Source organism: Protopterus annectens, chromosome 5.part0 (assembly GCF_019279795.1).
Source record: "Protopterus annectens isolate FY-2018-M chromosome 5.part0, PAN1.0, whole genome shotgun sequence".
In the NCBI taxonomy this organism is placed as follows: domain Eukaryota; kingdom Metazoa; phylum Chordata; order Ceratodontiformes; family Protopteridae; genus Protopterus; species Protopterus annectens.
The window spans coordinates 1,693,629,371-1,693,650,286 of NC_056735.1; the positions used below are offsets into that span (position 1 = coordinate 1,693,629,371).

The following is a 20,916-nucleotide window of genomic DNA, read 5'->3' on the forward strand; positions in this document are numbered from 1 at the left end:
GTTTTGGCAAAAACATCAGTTATGCAATTTTTAAAGGGAACCTTCATTCTATGGCCTGTTAGACATTTACATGTCTTCAGCCTTTCACCTGAACTTTTCAAGGAGAAACTGGCTATGCCTTTTTTTGAACCTGGCATTACAAAACTGTATAGGTCTCTATCCAGTAAGACACTGTTCCATTAATATGGAAGGGAGCTTATATCATCACGGTAGTCTCTGATGATGTATGGGACTCATTCCATCCATTTAGCAATTTTCTGTAGAAAATTCAACAAGAGGAGGAAGATTTTGCACACTATCGATTTACACAGACCAACTACAGTATTACACCATCAGGGCCAAGAACTTCGACCAAACTGCTCAGTTATTTGTTTTCTTCATGCCAGGAAAACATTGGTGCCCAGTAACTAAGCACTTTCCAAATGGCTAGCAAAGTCTATCATCTTCTGTTACAAGTAAAGTAAAATCCTGACTGGGTAAACCGGGGCACACTGTGCTAGTGCAGTTGCTACCAGTGTTGCCTACTTCAGGAACATTTTTGCCCACAGTGTTAGTAAAACCATCCCTTGGACTTCCAAACAATCCTTGTGTAAGCTGTACAAATTGTATGCCAACTCCAGAAGTAAGGCAAGCTTTGCCACTGCAGTCCAAGACACAGTTTAACTGCCCACTCATGTCTGGGTTCAGGCTTTTCACTACATGCTGATCTCTCATTCATTTTATAAATGTATAGCACCAGTTAACTTTCACCAGTGTTCAAGCTCAGGTCTGTCATTAGTATTGCCCCATTCACTTTGTGAATGTCTTGCAGCATTGATTCTTATTATAAGCATGTTACAGTTGTATGAGTATTCAACATAAACACATATTTTCAAATAGTGGTATATTTGCTGTCAAAGGGGTTCCCATCCTATTTCTGTGGCACTGAGTAGATATGAGGTACTCACCTGGTGTTGAAATATTACGGATGTTTAGTGGTTATGAAACACTAAGGTTTTATAGGGTGAAGTTGCCCTGTAGAAGTTATTTATAAGGCAGTAGATGTCTGTATCCTGTTTGCTTTTGGATGTGTTTTGTGAGTATATTCTTTCATGCATTAGCCTTTAAAGTGGAAATAGCTAGGTGTTAGCACCACAAAAGAGAAGATGAGATGGAATATTATTTACTGCTGGGCTTTTAGTTGATGTCCATAGTGTGGCCCTTTCTTTCCCCCATGTGAAGATCTAGTTACTTTACAGATTTAACATAAAACTGGCACTCTCCTGCAGTCAATACTGTTTATTCCATTTATGTTCTGCAGCAGTGATCCTACCATACAAACATTTATAATTATGGGGATAAGCTTCACATAATTGTTCTGTAATATCTTGAAAGCCATTTGGAATGAGCAACTGTGTTGGGATTTCCTCATCTGATAGCTACAGCTCATCACAGTTCTAAAGATTGTTAATTTCCATGCATGTGATTTCACTTACCCTGACCTCCTACCTGTGCACATTATAACTTTATCCTTCAGGCCTGAGGGTGCTGCCTGAACCTGTTCTTACCGGTTCTTTTTCAGCCACTTGCACATTTCATATCAGAGTCCTAACATACATTACTGTGTTTAGTGCCTGAACTGGAGAACCCAACCCTTCTAAGTGTTCTTGTCACCATCCGATTGCTAGCCAGAACTTACACCAGCACTGTTTTACTACCTGAGAGCAGCTGACATTGTGAGTAACTATCATACATGCCTCCTGTTTAGTCCAGCCATGAGAAAAAGGGTCTATATCAGAACATCAAAGTATTAAAACTTCGAATGTTCTGATATCGAACACTATTCAGCGAACGCTAAGAATAGCGAAGCTGCAGAACAGCGCATTCTTTCCTCGGGAAAGAATTAGTTTGGCCATTTTTGTGGCGCTGTGATGGAAAGATACGGGTTGGGTTCAGGTAAGTGTGCGATTGTTTGTACGTTGGGGTTAGGGGCGGGTTAAGTGAGTTAGGGTTAGGGCGTGGGTTAGGCGTGTGTGCGGTAGTGACAGACTTTAGGGTTAGGGGCAGTTTAAGTGAGTTAGGGTTAGGGCACGGGTTAGGTGAGTGTGCGATAGTGACGGACCTTAGGGTTAGGGTTTGGGTTAAGGTAAGTGGGTAGATAGTAGTGTATGTTTAGTTTAGTGTAGCGTTAGATGTAGGAATTTAAGTGTATGTGTGTGGTTGCTGTTTGTTTGATGTGTTTGTGGTGTGTGTGTGTTTCAGAGCGGCAAATTTTTTCCATGGGAATAAATTTGCTGTTCTGAATGTTTGATATTTTCATGCTTAGATGTTTTGGGGCCGATGAAATAGCGTTTGTTATTTTCATCTTTCGATAACGTGATATAAACGCGGGGAAAAGATGCAAGATGTTTGAGGTCTGTGTCACATCAACCAAGGTGGCATCCTTAGAAAGTGACTATTAGAGGGACTCTCACCTGTCCTAGACCAGAACTGGATTCATGAGTGAAGGTAAGGAACTGACAGGCCAAGCATCTGCCAACAGCTGTTTTGTTGTGTTTATTAAGTCTTTCTGTCATATGGCCTACATAGTCTTCAGTGCCACATGCTTTCACGTGACCTTCATTGCTTAATTAGAACAGTGGTGATGGACCCCTCACAACCAGATTCATAGTAAGTCATAAATGTTAATATGATTGAAACTTGTATCAGAAAAATAGAATTAAAAGTCCAAAAAGTCAAATTTTATAAAAAAGAAAAAGCATTTTAAGAGGCCCTTACACCCTTATCCCTAACTATACAACCCCGAGATCACTTAAGTGTTTGAAACTCTCAAGAGTTCTGCAATTTCAGGGTAGTGTTTTCTTTTTTTTCTTTCTTTTTGTTTTAATAAACATTGTTTTTGTTTGTTTTATAATCTCCTTTTATTAAATTCATAGTATTCAAATAATGCCATGGGCAGCCATGCAGCTGTAAAAAAAAAAAAAAGTCATTGTACACATTTTCATGAGTTTCATGCATTGTGCATATAAGTTGTCATTTTTAACAGTTCATTCCAGAAAGCTGATTATTCTCGCTCCAGCCAAAGAGGCTTTAAATAAACAAATTCATCAGTCCTTGACATTTTGAGGACTGTCCTCTCAATGTGTTGACAATGACCTTCCCACATTAGCACTTCCAAAACTTGATTGACCCTAGACAGCTAACACTGAGTCGTTGAGTTCCTAACCAGTGGCTCAGTGGTGGAACTCTTTGACACAAGGAGTGTATATAGGTTTACTTATACTAAGTGGACATTCAAGACTTGCCACATCTCAGATCTGTGCTTGCTATATGTGTTACATGATTTTCCTCACTTGTGTGAGTGCTCACGTAGCCTGGTTTGATGTTTGCACAAGGCTCTGCTCACAATTATTTCATCCTAACACCACCTTTCAGAAAGCTGTACTCTCAGGACCAGGGAGCTGTCAGTCTGCACCCAGTTCCTACCTGCTGTTTGCTGCCTAATACATAGGGTGACCTAAAGCCCACACCCTAGTGGAGATAAGGCTAGGATAGTCTTTTGCTTTCCTCAGTCTCCCCTTATGAATGATATTCTGAAGACTTAATACGGGGATCCCTGTGTGTGTAATGAATCAGCAGCTGGATTCACCCTGTTCACCAGTGCAGCATTTTCTTGGAAGTTTTCAAAGTTGGAGGAATGTGATCCCAGTGACTTTCAAGTTCATTTTTTGCCACCACCCAGTCTTGTATTCCTAGATCACCTTCCTCATCCAACTTGGTTTGAGTTTTCTTACTTCCCCTAAGGCAAATCTGTATGTCCTTCTATTCATATGCTGCAGTATCCATAACATGAGGGAGTCCACCTCCAATTGACTCGTTTGTCCAGCCGTTATACCAAAGTTAAATGCTACTTCCAAGGTAGGTGTGACGGCCTGCATCACACAGCCATAAACAGATGTTGGGTATAAAGCGGACATCAGCACACACCTACATCAGAACTTTCCTGCCACCTGTTTAACTGCCAGCTCTAGTCGTCGCTTGCTTTGGAAAGTTGCCTTTGGGCTTCACTAGTGTTTCAGATAAATACCCCATAGGGTTTTTTTGTTATCTAATTTGCAACTGTGTTTCTTGTGAGTTAATGTCAGCAAGGAAAGGCAAGTTTCAGTGTGGAAGGCAGATTTCACATAAAGACTCCCACGAGCTGTTTATTCTCTTTAGGCCCAGAACATGATCATACGTCTTGTGAGATTTGTAAGGCCTTCGTCCCTAAAACCCTTAGGAGCCATCTCATTTCCCTTAGGCTGTACTTGGAAAATCAACAACTTATGTGCCATGTGCAGGATATGGATCTAACGTCAGGAATTTTGGAGCAGCCGCAACCCAAGAAGGCCACAAAAACCTTGGCCTGAACCTACGGCTGCTCCCGCTATTCTTGGCATTCCTCCCAAGGCCAGTGAAGGCCTGGATGCCACATTGGAAGCTACAGAATCTCCTTTGACTGCTACCTTGGGGGACGCCAAAAAGAAGTCAGTTAACATGTCCCAGAGGGACTCACAGGCGTCTGAACCGGTTGCCGTGGGGAACTACGGCTTATTTCCAAAAGTTCACGAGGGGTTACTCAGATAGTGGTTCAAGAAGTTCTCTCGGATGTCGTTGACATCTGGCCCTCCTATTGTCCATCAGTGTTGGAGACCCCAAAGAAGAAACAAAGCATATTTCTTCTGGCCAGCAAGCAGTGCCCTCTGACCAACCCCCCTGACTGGCAGGTCTTTACACAACGACTCTTCAATGCTTTTATGGACTTATGCAGCCTCCTGCTCCTGTCCAGACCCCCCCCTCCATTCCTGAGGAAAAGGTCTGTGGAAGAAATTTCCTCTGAGGAGAAAGACTCCTCTGGGAATGAGTCTTTAACTTATTCCTCACAGATTGCTTCTCCTCTGGGATATGCTTTCCCAGAGGAGGAGTCTAATGGCACAGATTCCTCTGGGGAGGACATTACATTTGGGGAGACCATTATACAGGTGAAGTATTTTTTCAAATAGGACTGCTGTCAGATCCCTGAGACCCAGAAGAGGTATTATGACCTCTTGCAAATGGAGTCCCCTAACCCCCCTGCTGTTCCCCCTGTCCTACCTGCTTTTTTTGGATATTTTTACTGCTGCTTCCAAGTCCCCAGAGTCACAACCTCCAGCCCCTATATGCCCTGATAGATTTTACAAAGTGCCTGAGGATGTGAAGTTCCTCTTTAAGGGTCCATCGGCTTACCTCTCTACCATTTCTGTAGATAAATCTTCCAAGTTGTTACCATCCAGTTCCTTGCTTCCCTCTGGTAAGGAAAGCAAAATTATGGTGAGGTTGTATAAAAAAAATTATATGTCTGCCACTCTGGCTGTCAGAGCCGTAAATTACCAAACCTATATGGCTAAGTATTCCTTAGCTCTTATGGCATATGCTATGAAACAAAATTCAGAATTACCAGATACCTCTAACAAGGCCAGAAAGTCTAACATTCTTAAATCCTGCAGCCAGGTTACTAGTCATTCCATAAAATGCAGTTACGATGCCATGGAGGCCTCTGCCAGGCCAGCAGCCTCAGGATCTGTCTTAAGGAGGTATTCATGACTTAGGTTGCAGCCTTTGCCAGATGATATAGCCAAGCTTATGGATGCACCTTTAGACAACAAGGCCTTATTTGGTTCTGCAGCTGCAGAGCTCTTTAAAGCCCTTCAGGGAAGGGGGAAGGAGCTACAAGAGCTTAGGCACATTTTATTTTTCTCCTGTTCCCCGCTTCCAGAGGAATTATCCAGCTAGGACAACATTTGTAAGAAAGGCCTCTTAATTATCACACCCCCAAAAGTAAAATGATACCAGGAAACAGGCCCCCACTAGATCTTCTCCTTCCACACATTCTCAAAAACAGTCCTTTCAGGCAAAACCTGGTAGGCTGTGACTACCAGGCCCTAAACCGCTTTACTCCTCTCTCTCTCTCTCTCTGAACCTATCCCTGTCTCTCCCAGCTTGGAAATAGATAACCCAGGACTCTTGGGTCCTTACCATTATTGAACAAGGCTGTTTCATGGTTTGGGAATCCAGGCCAACCTTCAGAGGTATCCCACAACCCCCTTGGGACCAAATGCCTTTCTTTCCACCAGTTCTGCATGCCCTGCTATCCCAGGGTACCATCCAAGAAGTACCTTCAAATCAAAAGGGAAAAGGATTCTACTCCAGGGTGTTTCTTGTCCCCAGAAAAGAAGGCCCCTGGAGGCCTATCTTAGACTTATCTCATCTAAATACCTTTCTGAAGGTCCCTTCCTTTAGCATGCTAACTCTTCCTTCACTCCATCCCCTAATCCTCCCTTAGGCATACATGGTGTCATTAGACATAAAGGACGCCTATCTGCACATTCCCATCCATCTGCATTTCAGATGCACAGAAGTTCCAGGAGGTTCCTCCGCTTCCGGCTAGGAGCCTGTCATTACCAGTTTCGAGCCCTACCCTTTGATCTCACCACAGCCCCCAGGGTGTTTACCAAAGTGATGGCGGTGGTAGCGGCTCAACTGAAGCTTCAGGGGATTCAGGTCTTACCCGTACCTGGATGATTGGCTCCTCACTGCTCCCACCAGGTGTCTACTCTCCCAAAACCGGGACTATTTCCTGACTCTTGCCCTGCATTTGAGGATTACAGTCAACGCATCCAAATCTCTCCTAAATCCTGTACAAGTGATAGACTACATTGGTGCCAGGATAGATGCTCTTCAGTGCAAAATCTTCCTGACTTTGGAGAGAGTTCAAAACCTGAGGATGCATGCCTCCCTGATCTACCATTCTTATCTCCCTGCAGTGGAATCGGTGTTGAGGGCCTTAGGCTCGATGGCGGCAACCGTAACTCTTCTCCCATGTGCTCGATTACACATGAGAATTCTACAGTGGACTCTAGCTGTAAAATGGTCCCTGTTGGAACTGCCTTTGACATATCCAATTCAACTCATTCGAGTTTGTCGGTCATCCCTCATTTGGTGGATGTGCTCTCTGGACATTTTGGAGGGAGGATCTTTTGTTCCAGCCTCAGTCCAAGCCACAGTGACCACTGATGCCTCCCAACATGGGTGGGGGGGGTGGCATTGTTCGGGCAAGATAGTCCAAGGCCTGTGGTCCTCCATAGAGACCAGCTTGCACGTAAATTTCCTAGAGATGAGGGCAGTCCTTTTAGCATTGCAGGCCCTTCATGCCTTCCTTCCTCTGGGGACGATTGCTTTTCACTCAGACAACATGTCAGTGGTCTGGTATATCAACAAACAGGGAGGGACCAGATCTTATCCCCTTTGTCGTGAGGCCATGAGAGTGTAGGAATGGGTGATCTCTACCTGTTGCTTTCTCACTGTAATACACATTCCGGGATGGTCCAACATCCTAGTGGACAGGTTAAGTCAGACCATTCTGATGCTTTATGAGTGGTTAATGAATCCGTCAGCGGAACAGATCTTCAGTGAGTGGGGTCAACCATGCTGCGATCTCTTCACATCTGCTTCCAGCATGAAGTGCAGCAAGTTTTTCACTCTGAACCCCCTGCCGGGGAAGTCCCCCAGAGACGCTCTAGTTCATGCTTGGCCTCCCTGTCTTCTGTATGCTTATCCGTCAGTACCTCTCATTCCAAGGTTTCTACAGAAGGCTCATCGACTGGGGAGCAAAGTGATCCTCATTGCCCTATTCTGGCCTCACCAGATATGGTTTACCTTCCTTTGGTCTCACCTTCTGGCTCCGCCTTGGATCCTAGATCCCATTCAGGATTTGATTTCACACCCTTTGGGGGTGCCTTATCAGAATCTGGACAGCCTGAAGCTCACAGCTTGGCTGCTTCAGTTCCCGTGATTGCTAGGACTTGTGGACTATCCTCCTCAGTTAGATCTGTTTTGATGGCTGCTAATAAGTCTTTGACCAGGAAGGTTTATCGCAACAAGTGGAAACCTTTTTCCTTTTGGGCCTCTCGAAGGAGTCTAGACCCTTTCATGGCTTCTACTCCTGCCATTCTTGATTTTCTAGATGATATTTTTCATCACGGAGCTAGTTCTTCTACTGTCAAGGTTCAGTTGGCTGCCATCTCTCATTTTCATGTGGATGAGAATTATGCTTCTTTAGCTTCTTCTAGACTGTGTAAAGCCTTAATCAAAGGCACCTTTTTGTTATGCCCCCCCCCCCCCCCGGTCAAAGATCTGGTTTCCCCATGGGACCTTACTATGGTTCTTCAAGCTTTGGTCTCTCTGCATATCGAGCCTGCCGCAACTGCAGATATAAAATTTTTATCTTGGAAAATGGCCTTTCTGGTGGCTATTACATCTGCAAAAAGGGTTCCAGAATTACAGGCCTTGTCCATCAAATTTCCTTACATGATCTTTCACAAAGATAGTGTTTCCCTTCAAATCAATCCATCCTTTCTTCCTAAGGTGGCATCACCAGTCAATATCAATCAGACCATCAGTTTGCCTGTGTTTTTTCCTAATCTTACTAACAAGATGGAATATAAACTCCACATGTTGGATGTTCATAGACAGTTACGATTCTATTTACACAGGACAAAAAATTTCCGTAAATCTGATCAATTGTTTGTATCCTTCTATAAACCCTTTTTGGGGAACCTATCTCCAAGGTAACTATAGCTAGATGGATTTCTTCATGCATCCTGCAGGTCTGTAAGGACAGAGGCTTGTCTCCTCCAGGTCATGTTAAAGCTCATTCCACTAGGTCCATGGCTACATCTGCGGCCTTTTGGTCTAGAGTGTCTTTGGATGATATTTGTTCTGCAGCTACTTGGTCCTCATCGCATACATTTATTTCTCACTACAGATTGGATTTGACTTCCAGAAGGAGAGCATCCTTTGGTTCCGCGGTGCTCCAGAATATTCCTTCCAGGAGGGCCTCCCAGGGGTGTGGTAGCTGGGGACTATGTCCCACAGGTTGAAGATCAAATTAAGTAAACTACTTCAGATAAAGAAGTTCTGTACTCACCATAACGTTCCATCTGAGTAGTTGTACTTAATTTGTCTTCAACCATCCCTCCCTCCTCTCCCCGGACCTTGGCATATGATCAGCCTACGGGCTGCAGTATAAGTCGCAAGTAAAGCTTTTCAGGTCGGGTTATCATTATGAGGTTCAGCAAACTCAATCTGGGGATGGAAGGTAGTGGAGGTGTATTATGGGTAAGGGGAGGAATTTGGAGCTCAGAGCTGATGCTAGTAAAAGTTGCCGGCTCGGATCCAATACGAATCCGTAACCCACAGGTTGAAGACAAATGAAGTACAACTACTCGGATGGAACGTTATGGTGAGAACATAACTTCTTTTTTCCAGCCACTGTCTGTGGAGCTGCCAGTGGTTCTATCTTACCTGTGTGAACTAATGAAAAATGGCTTGTCGTATTCTTCCGTCAAGGTACATTTATCTACCATCTCAGCATGTTTACCTTTGACTCCTCCCTTGGCATCCAGGTTGGAAATCAAGTTATTCCTGAAAGGAGTTCTACACATCAGACCTCTAAGGAAATCATTCTCTCCCCCATGGGATCTCAATTTTGTGTTAGAAAAGCTTAACTTAGCTCTTTTTGAGCCAGCTAAGGACTCTTCTCTACAGCATTGGATGTGAAAAACTGTTGTTCTGGTGGCTATTACCTCAGCCAGAAGTGTTTCTGAACTGCAAGCCCTCATGGCATCATCTCCCTTCACAGTTTTCCATTGGGACAGGGTATGCCTATGTACCAACCCATTTTTTATCCCTAAGGTAGTGAATGAGATATCACTAAATCAGGCAGTCAATCTCCCTACCTTCTTCCCATCCCCGCAGTCATTTAGTGAAAGGCTCCTTCACACTTTGGATGTGCACAGACAGCTCAGGTACTACTTGGCAAAGACCAAGTCCATCCATAAGTTGGATAGGCTCTTTATTTCCTATCACCCAAGAGCCCTGAGGCATCCTGTTTCCAAGCAAACTATTTCCTCCTGGATTTCTAATGCCATTACCTTCTGTTACACCGCTAACTGGAAGGAGCTTCCTTCTCCAGTGAAGGCACACTCCACTAGAGCAGTGGCTTCTTCTGGGGCCTTCTTTAAAGGTTTGGATACAGCTTCCATTTTGGAGGCAGCTACATGGTCATCTGTTCACATCTTCACCAATCATTACAAATTTGATATCATCTCCAGGTCCAGAGCAGGATTTGCCAGGGCTGTTCTGCAGTGATTTGTGGAAAATGCCTCTTGCCCTCCTCCCAGTCCTTCTTATGCATGAGCTTTGGCATTCTCCCTCTATGGATACTGCAGCATATGAATAGAAGGACATAGAATAGTTGTGTAAAATCTTACATAACCATAGATGTCCTTCTCTTCTATGTGCTGTGGTATAGTTTCCCCCACCTTCCCCCTGATACTTGCCTGACTTCTGGATACTCGTTCCCTTCGGGCTAGAGCTTGGCAGCATTCAGTTCTGAGGTAGGTGCGTGCTGACATCCGCCTTATACCTGACGTTGTTTATGGCCGACGTATGCTGTATGATGCAGACCATCGCACATACCTTCGCAGTAGCATTTAACTTTGGTATAACAGCCAGACGTTCGAGTCAACCGGAGGCAGACTCCCTCATATTATGGATACTGTAGCATATAGAAGAGAAGAACATCTATGGTTAAGGTAAGATTTTACACAACTATTTCATCTCTGTTTTTGCTTCATAATTGCTGCTCCTTGTGTCTTATTTTTTTAGCTTTAGTTCACCCTTACGTTATTCCCATTTCTTTATAGTCGCACTGTTATTGTCACAGAGTGGTTCCATCACTACCTGTCAAGTCTCTTTTTGCCATAAGGCAAACTCCTGATATTTCAGTAAATGTAATGGGAGGCTCCAGTAGCAGACTTTATCCTGATCCTGTAATGGCATCAGAATCACAATTTCTGGGACATTGTCAGAGAGCAGCATCGGATTGGCATACAGCCCAGGCCCAGTTACTATATCTTGGTGAATAATGGATCATTTCTCTACTGTTGCCTTTGTCTACTAAGTCTTCTACGCCCATCAGCCTGAATTATTTGCTGAAATATACCCCTTTCTTTTACACATACTTAAACATAGGTTATCTGACACTTTGGCCTTTTTGAGATTTGAGGAGAAAACAAAATGTCTTCCCTAAGTTGACAACAAAATCAAGGTCCTATGTAACGGCAGCAAGCTTGGTAAAAATGTAAGAAGCAGCTTTCTACAGTTATGACCACACATTGAGCACTTAAGTGCTTCAGCCATATCATAAATGCAGAACAGATTCATTTATGAAGCCAGAGTATCCTCACAGCTGTAAATCAGTGCTGCTGCTGCATTCCTACATCAGTACCCATAACAGTTTATGCCCAGGGTTTTCAGGAAGGGTAAAAACAGTGAAATTTGGATAATGTGTATGGAGAGTTGTGAGTATTATAGTTAAAGCTTTCCTGTGTGATATTAGCTTTCTTTGAAGTGTCTTCTCTGATCACAAAGTGTACCATTCTTGGACATAATAAAGTTTGCGTGGTGTTCCACTCTGTATTTATTTCACGAATCTCAGACAAATTAGTTTGCCTTTTTGTAAGCTATAGGACCATAGGATTTGAAGTACTGAATCAGAAGATTTTACAAATTTTTACTATCTTGTATATTTTTTCACTTCAGGTGCCTGGAGAATCACAAGGGGAAACTGGTCTTGCTGGAAAGAAAACAATTGAGACAGTAAAAGCAGTAAGTAAATGCATTCATTTAAACATTATTTTGTTTACCCAGCTGACATTTTAGTAAAAGGGGCCTACCTGCTGTCGATTTGTTCCATCTGTTGGGGGGGGGGGTGAAATCTGTGCCACTTGCTACCAGTGCCATCACAAATCAAGACAGCATTTTTTGTTTTGTCCTTTCAAATTGTCTGTTAATCCTTGACAAAGAGCATGCAGTGTGGAAGTTCCCACGTGTTGTGAGCTGTGGAGGAATACTATGTTACTCTTTTGACATTGCCTGCCTGGTGCCCTTCACTAGCCTCCTGAAGGCTTTGAATCACTTGATCCAGGGTGATAGTAAGTAGTACTTCATTACTCTGGATTAGGGGATTCCATTATTGGCTATTCATGTCCTTCCCCCCCCCGGCTTGATTTCCAGCACCTGAGGCACTAGTTTAACCAAAGTTTCTGCCTATACTGCCAGATATCCCATCCCCTGACACTGGGCTGACTAGTTCCTTGCATTTTTCTCAGTGGATATTTTAGCACTTTGAACACATTCTTATAGCAGAAAGATTTATTTTTCCTGAAGTTTAGAGGCTAGAGAAGGAAGTCGTTGTCTAGTTCCTCATAGCTAGGAAGAATAACATTTGAATAAATGCATTCGCTTGTCCTTGACAAAGATTGGGGTCCTGTTCATTTAAAAGGTGCACAATCCTCTGATTTGTATCAAAGGCAAAGAACACCCAGAGTTTCAGCAACATGACTGTTTTAAGTAAATGTGATCCACCATAAGTATGTCTTGCCTTAGTTGCATATTGTAAGCCTCAAAGTTAATCACATTTGTGACAGCACAGTAAGTTATATGCATGGTGAGTATTACGGTGTTACACTGCCGGTAGTATACCAGTGATGTAGTTAGGCGTAAGGCTTTATGCCATAAATGCCACTGTGTGTCTAATAGTGCAATGCTATTATGTTAAAAGTAATGGTTGACTCACAACTCATACAGTATAATAGGTATGGATATTAATAATTATTAATACTGATTCTGTACATGCCTTGTATATAGATGGCTACCATGTACATTTTACAGTAATGCACAAGTGCAGTATAAAAAAATTAATAAGTACAACTGAGCAAGCACATGTACAGGTAAACCTTCAGTGTATCATAGCAGTGTAGTAGCTGTTGTGCGGTAAGAGCATTTGATGTTTCAAAACATGCTAACAGTAACTGCCTCTGCTTTAGCGTCAAATGTACAGTGGAAGACCCAGTATTATACCACCACAGTGTACAATAAATGGTCTGGGTGGTGGTCCACAGTGGGTACTTTTGACTTGCCGTCTTTCCTTCTTTTGTTGAATAGGTCTTCAGGATGCTTCTTGCAGGTTTCACAAAGTGATTGTTCCAAACCTGTAATTTTTATGTTTTTATGTAGCTTTTTTGTTTGGGGAGGGTCTTGACTTCAGATGCATCCCCCAGTTTTGGCTGAAGGATGCCAAGGCATGTGCCAAAAAAAGGCATTGTGCCCATAGACACAAGAGGGTAAGGTAAAAAAAAATAGTGTCTGTTTTGAAAGGACCTTCGGTAACTTCCTAGAAGTAAGAATATTAAGTTTCTGCAAAAATAAGACTACTAATTCATCTCTTGCATCCCTACCATAAAGAGTCACCTGAGCAAAGATGCTCCAAATCTAGCAGCAACAGAAATGTTTCAGTGATGGGTGACTCTTCTGTTAGGCACACTGACTAGTCACGCACAAGACTAAACAAAAGAGAGGGTTACAGTGAACTGTCTTCTAGGTGCCAGGATTTCTGACACTACAAGGGCCCTAAGGACCCAGTCTCTTCACAGATATGACTACACCTTGGTAGTGGGCCATGTAGGAGTAAATTTCTTCAAATGTAAAACCCTGAGATACATGCAGAAAGACATGACAAAACTTTCCATGCGTGTTACAAATGCAGATAAGATACTGGTCCTGAGTGGAATCATTCCTTCCTTCACCTCATATGATACATAGGTACAAATTAAAGATACTCTTTTTCAGTAACTGGTTAAAGCTGTTGTTGTTCCAGAAGAATCTGGTTTGTGTCAACATGGGGCAAGATACTTGACAGTCTACCTTGCTTTGCAAAAGATGGCTTGAACCTCTTGATGTCCTTCCTTTGATCACTGTTAAGCATTCTAACTTTTGGGTTATTTTGCCAAGTAACCTGGACATCCAGCTGGGGTATCAAAACCAAAACCTTCCTTAGAGTCATACTTCCATCGTATGACCTAATCCCATGAGATTCCAGGTACATAAATGGATGTATGAGGATAAAACCCTCAGACAATCTTGCCACCAGTCCAAATGCAGATCTTATCTAAACATGCTTGTTGGTACATTTTTCCTTCACTAATTCAGATGCGTGGACTGCTGGAAAACCTTCCTTGTTTTTTCTTGAACTTTTTGGTGTTTTCGGTTCTCTTGGGTATCAGCTAGGAGGAGAAAGTGCGATTGTGGTAGACAGATTCCATACAAGGATCACTACTTCCAGTGCCTTTTCTGCCTAGATGCAAAGCAGGATTATAAAAATTGCAGTATCTGCTAGTCCTTCCTTTCCAAAATTTACATAGACACCTTTTATGTCGGAGACCCAGCAGCTTAAACACCTCACTCAAGCTAAAATGTCAGATCCCTTTTAAAACAACAAAAGTGGGTAGCACTGTCAGCAGAGTCGGAGAACCAAATATACTTCAAACAAACTGTTTAATGAGCGCTTTCGGTAGGATCAGTGTCCTACCTTCTTCAGACAACTAGAAATCAATTAACAAGGTATTTAAAACATGAAAAACGTCACAATTGAGCAATTAGTAAAAAAAACATAAAGAAAGATACTTGTCCTTAAAGCTGCAATGGATTACCTAATGCTGCACACTAAATAAATATATATACACATTCATTTTTCGCATTTAGTCATCAAAGAAGCTGGATATATAAATTATTTTCTGGAAAATAGATAAATATCTATAAATAATATAGAAATAATATAAACTCGTATACAACCATTAATAAAGAAAAAATAAATATATATATAGACATTATTATGTACATTTTAAAAATATGTAATTATATTTCAATAAAGAATTAATATAATATATTTAAATATGAGTATAATATGTTAAATTTATTTCAATATAAAATGAGTTAAATTTCTTTCAATATAAAATGAATCTAAAACGTGTGTAAAAATGTTTATATACCAACACATATAAAAACACATATCAGGGGCAGCCTAAAACTAAACACTCTAACAGTAAGCCATCAAGAAAAGATAAAAACATTACTATATAGAACAACTTGCCAACATAAACTCAAGATGGAATAGAGTATGTGGCTCATACATATAACATATCCCTACAAAATAAAACAATAGGTAGATTCATACAACACTAATTAGGTCATCTATTTAAAGCCAAACGTTTTAAGATACATTTAATAGATATATATTCATTTAGACCCGGATATATGTGGGCTTCAGTTATAATCTGCCACATAATTTCGTCAACTTCTAGATTTAACTGCCAAGGACCACCTCTGAAATCTAGGTGCCTTTGTTGTAAAATCGAAAATTTAAAACCATGGTCAGGGAAGTCAACAATATGCCTGGCCAAGGCATTATTCATATCTTTTTTACTAATGGCATAAACATGCTCATGAATTCGTTGTCTTAATTTTCTCTCAGTCTTTCCTATGTAGAATGCGGAACACTGAGAACAAGTAGCTACATATATAACGCCTTTAGTATGGCAGTTGTACCTTCCATTTATGAAAAATGCTTTGTCTTTTAACATAATTTTGTTGTTTCCACGAATAAACTTACATTGGTGACATGCGCCACATTTATACATTCCAGAATTACCATGGATTGAAGATGCTACATTCCTTTCTAAAATAGATTTTAAATTTGCCCCTCTTCTAAAAGTAATTTTAGGTTTTAAACCTAACAGTTTAAGTAGCCCTTTGTCCTCTATTATAATGGACCAATTCTTGTATAAAATTTCTTTCATATTATAATGGTCCAGCGAATAGGTACAAAGAAAATTTATTCTGTAATCTAATTCTGCCTTATAGGGAGACTGATCATTAACTGCCATCAAAGTGTTAGGAGTTGGGGATGAGCTATTTGCCAACAAGGACCTAAAATGACCTACTTCTCTTTTATTACTGACCTCCAAGCAAATAGAATTTATTAAAGGGCCTGGATATCCTCGACTTATAAACATACTCTTGTATGTTAGCATGTTTTCATACATCAAATACTCTTGTCTATATATATTTATTTTTTCTTTATTAATGGTTGTATACGAGTTTATATTATTTATATATTATTTATAGATATTTATCTATTTTCCATAAAATAATTTATATATCCAGCTTCTTTGATGACTAAATGTGAAAAATGAATATGTATATATATATTTATTTAGTGTGTGCAGCATTAGGTAATCCATTGCAGCTTTAAGGACAAGTATCTTTCTTTATGGTTTTTTACTAATTGCTCAACTGTGACGTTTTTCATTTTTTAAATACCTTGTTAATTGATTTCTAGTTGTTTGAAGAATGTAGGACACTGATCCTACCGAAAGCGCTCATTAAACAGTGTTTGAAGTATATTTGGTTCTCTGACTCTGCTGACAGTGCTACCCGCCTTTGTTGTTTTAAAAGTTTTCTGTTTTTCCGAGTGAGTTTGTTCGTTTTTGTTTTTACATGGCGGCGAAACTGGAGCACAGTCTCAACCTTTATTTACACAAGAAGAGCCGAATAGCTTGAACAGGACCGTTACTTCGGATGCGAATGCTATCAGCAACCTAACGGCGCTTGTTGAGGTGTTACTGGGTAGAGTAGATTCTCTTACCCAGCGTTTAGACTCTAAAACAGTTCAAGAAAATAATACTTGTCCTAGGGGACCACCGCTTGTTGAGGGTTCCCAACAGTGGTCTCCAACGTTAAACAGCTTTGCTAGTGCTGTTAACAGTGGATTACAGCCTGTTCCTGATGCTGCAGCACAACGAGGAAGGAATACTGATGACAGGTTGAGCACGGAGCAGCAGCCAGGTGCTCAAAACACTACAGACTTGCCTTTTTCCATCTATGGCAAGCTTCTTAAGCAACAATGAGTTTTTAAGACTACTAATGGATTATTATCTGCACAAGAATTACACTCAGGGGTGAGTTCTCTGATTCAGTTTCTGAATTTGATAATAAACTTTTTAAATGTAGGAAACTACAGTTGGAAACCGCCTATTTGCAAAAATGTCTAGAAAAAAAGATTATCCCTAAGGGGTTACGGCAATGGCGGTACCCGGTAGGTTTGATTGAAAATTCTACATTTCACCGGGAACTGTTGGGGCTTTTTGATAAACAAGGAGCTGAATTTATTATGTCGCTCATTAATTTTTACAAAAGTGAAATTAATGTGCTAAAAAGTGAACTTGAAATTCTAGAACATGTAATAAAAACAGACAAGGAATTATTTCGATATAAATATGATTATGCCAGAATTTTTTCCAGCATTGATGCAACCATGGCTAAATTGCTGGTGACAAAGAAAAGGAAAATTGCAAGGGATATCCAGGATTATGCTGCGAATAAGGCTTATCCCCACCCCCCCTTTTAACTCAAACATTTTTGGCTCTATATCTCATAACTCTTACACCTAGAGAACAAGATAGAGAAAATGATAACAATTTTGATTCAAGTACTGTTAATATTGATCATGAAGATATCCAGCCAGTACGTAGGAGTGAAAGACGTAATAAAATGAATAATAACAATAATAATAACAATATGTCCAATGTTAATGCTGGCCAGCAAGGATCAAATTGTAACACTAATCAGTCGGGGCCTAACCGATCAGATGGTCCAGGGTGGCAGGAACAACAACAATCGCAGAGGAAACAGAAATCAAGGTCAGGCACAAAACGGATGGAACCAGAGGAGGAGTTGACATGTGCCCTCCAACATGTGCCTAAAGTCCTTACTAGTTCAAAAGGTGACTTTAAGATCTATAACTATACCTCTTTGGAGGTTTCTGAGGAGATGATTAATTTTTTCTCAAAAGGCTTATCTTTTGTCCCAGATAACAATATCGACTTGGTAAGGGCAATCCTGGACTTAAAACTTTTTGTGCTTAAACTTAACCTGCAGGTTTGCATGAGGGGTGTTCTATCCCTAACTAACACAACGAGTGTCTAGTCTTTTTAATCTTCCACTACATAGTATTCTCAATACTTTTGAAAAGATTTGTGAGATGGACCTAAGATCTATAAGTAATAATCATAAAAAAGTGGGAATAAAATGTCTAACATTACAGAACAAGAAAGTGATTTTATTAAACTACTACACAATTGTGATAATAGGGTTATGAAACCCGATAAAGGTGGAAGTCTTGTATTTATGGACCAAAAAGTTTGTGTGTCATATATGGATAAATATTTGCAAACTGAAGTTTATACTCCAGTTAGTATTAATGAAATCAATATAGCGTATAAGAAAATTAATATAGTGCTTAATGACTTGTTTCTGGAGGGAACTATAGATCTTGATCTACACCAGTTTTTGACAATGAATGCTCCTAAAATTCCTGCTCTTTTTGGTTCTCCAAAAATTCACAAAAGTTATTATGACCCCCCCTTTAGGCCAATTGTAGATGGTAGAGGTTCCATTACTTATGGGTGTGCAAAATACATTGATAGTATTTTAAGGCCACTAATTGAGCAGGAAATTCAAATATGTAAGGATTCATGGAGTTTTTTTTTAGAAAATATTAGTAAATTGGAATATTCTAGGGACTCCATTTTCCTTACAATTGATGTTAGGGACCTCTACACAGTTATCCCACAGTCTCTTGGCCTTGAATGGATCAGAGAATTTATGATCCTTAAACAAATAGAAGAGAAAACTATCTGTTTGGTGGAGACATTACTTGAAATTGTATTAAAAAACAATTATATGATTTTTGATGGACGCTTCTTCCTTCAAAGAACCGGCATAGCCATGGGCTCCCCGTGTGGGGGTAGTTTTGTGAATTGCATCATGACATATAGGGAGAGATCATTGCTTTTTCAAATTGATGTATTTATAGGAAATGTAGCCTGGTACACTCGGTACCAGGATGATATATTTATTATATGGAAAGGCCCTAAAGCACTTATTCCTGCTTTTATAAATAGTATACAATCTATGACTGACTGACTTCGAATTTACTTTTAAAGTCGAGGAAACGGCAATTGACTATTTGGATGTTGATCTTGTTAAAGACACAACTAATGGTAGGTACAAGAGTGTGATGTATAGAAAACCGTCCTATTCAAACTCGTTTCTACATTTTACGAGTAGCCATCCATTTCACCAAAAGAAAGCTGTTGTGAAATGACAATTGGTGAGAGCGGCTAGGATGGTCACTGATGATACAGACTTTTATTTGGAATGTTCACTTCTAAAGAGTATGTTTATAAGTCGAGGATATCCAGGGCCTTTAATAGATTCTGTTTGCTTGGAGGTCAGTAATAAAAGAGAAGTAGGTCATTTTAGGCCCTTGTTGGCAAATAGCTCATCCCCAACTCCTAACACTTTGATGGCAGTTAATGATCAGTCTCCCTGTAAGGCAGAATTAGATTACAGAGTAAGTTTTCTTTGTACCTATTCGCTGGACCATTATAATATGAAAGAAATTTTATACAAGAATTGGTCCATTATAATAGAGGACAAAGGGCTACTTAAACTTGTTAGGTTTAAAACTAAAATTACTTTTAGAAGAGGGGCAAATTTAAAATCTATTTTAGAAAGGAATGTAGCATCTTCAATCCATGGTAATTCTGGAATGTATAAATGTGGTGCATGTCACCAATGTAAGTTTATTCATGGAAACAACAAAATTATGTTAAAAGACAAAGCATTTTTCATAAATGGAAGGTACAACTGCCATACTAAAGGCGTTATATATGTAGCTACTTGTTCTCAGTGTTCCACATTCTACATAGGAAAGACTGAGAGAAAATTAAGACAACGAATTCATGAGCATGTTTATGCCATTAGTAAAAAAATATATGAATAATGCCTTGGCCAGGCATATTGTTGACTTCCCTGACCATGGTTTTAAATTTTCGATTTTAAAACAAAGGCATCTAGATCTCAGAGGTGGTCCTTGGCAGTTAAATCTAGAAGTTGACGAAATTATGTGGCAGATTAGAACTGAAGCCCACATATATCCAGGTCTAAATGAATATTTATCTATTAAATGTATCTTAAAACGTTTGGCTTTAAATAGATGACCTAATTAGTGTTGTATGAATCTACCTATTGTTTTATTTTGTAGGGATATGTTATATGTATGAGACACATACTCTATTCCATCTTGAGTTTATGTTGGCAAGTTGTTCTATATAGTAATGTTTTATCTTTTCTTGATTGCTTACTGTTAGAGTGTTTAGTTTTAGGCTGCCCCTGATATGTGTTTTTATATGTGTTGGTATATAAACATTTTTACACACGTTTTAGATTAATTTTATATTGAAAGAAATGTAACTCATTTTATATTGAAATAAATTTAACATATACTCATATTTAAACATATTTATTATATTAATTCTTTACAGAAATATAATTACATATTTTTAAAATATATATAATATCTATATATATTTTTTTTTTCTTTATTAATGGTTGTATACGAGTTTATATTATTTATAGATATTTATCTATTCTCCATAAAATAATTTATATATCCAGCTTCTTTGATGACTAAATGCGAAAAATGAATGTGTGTGTATATATATATATATATATATATATATATATATATATATATATATATATATATATATATATATAGTGTGCAGCATTAGGTAATCCATTGCAGCTTTAAGGACAAGTATCTTTCTTTATGGTTTTTTACTAATTGCTCAATTGTGACGTTTTTCATGTTTTAAATACCTTGTTAATTGATTTCTAGTTGTCTGAAGAAGGTAGGACACTGATCCTACCGAAAGCGCTCATTAAACAGTGTTTGTTTGAAGTATATTTGGTTCTCCGACTCTGCTGACAGTGCTACCCGCCTTTGTTGTTTTAAAAGTTTTCTGTTTTTCCGAGTGAGTTTGTTCGTAAAATGTTAGATCCCTCCACTACTGATATCCCACCTATCCCAGAAAAGTTGTTTAAGAGGTCTAA

General features: G+C 39.8%; 1 protein-coding gene across 1 annotated transcript in view; it reads left to right on the forward strand.

The window, feature by feature from the left end:
• The window catches only part of WDR3 (WD repeat domain 3), a gene marked incomplete at its 5' end in the record, with an annotated part of 1,037,507 nt that overhangs the window by 779,200 nt on the left and 237,391 nt on the right, over positions 1 to 20,916 (forward strand). The window contains 1 exon segment of the mRNA XM_044071482.1: positions 11,662 to 11,727. Within this exon segment, the coding sequence (XP_043927417.1) occupies positions 11,662 to 11,727 (66 nt within the window).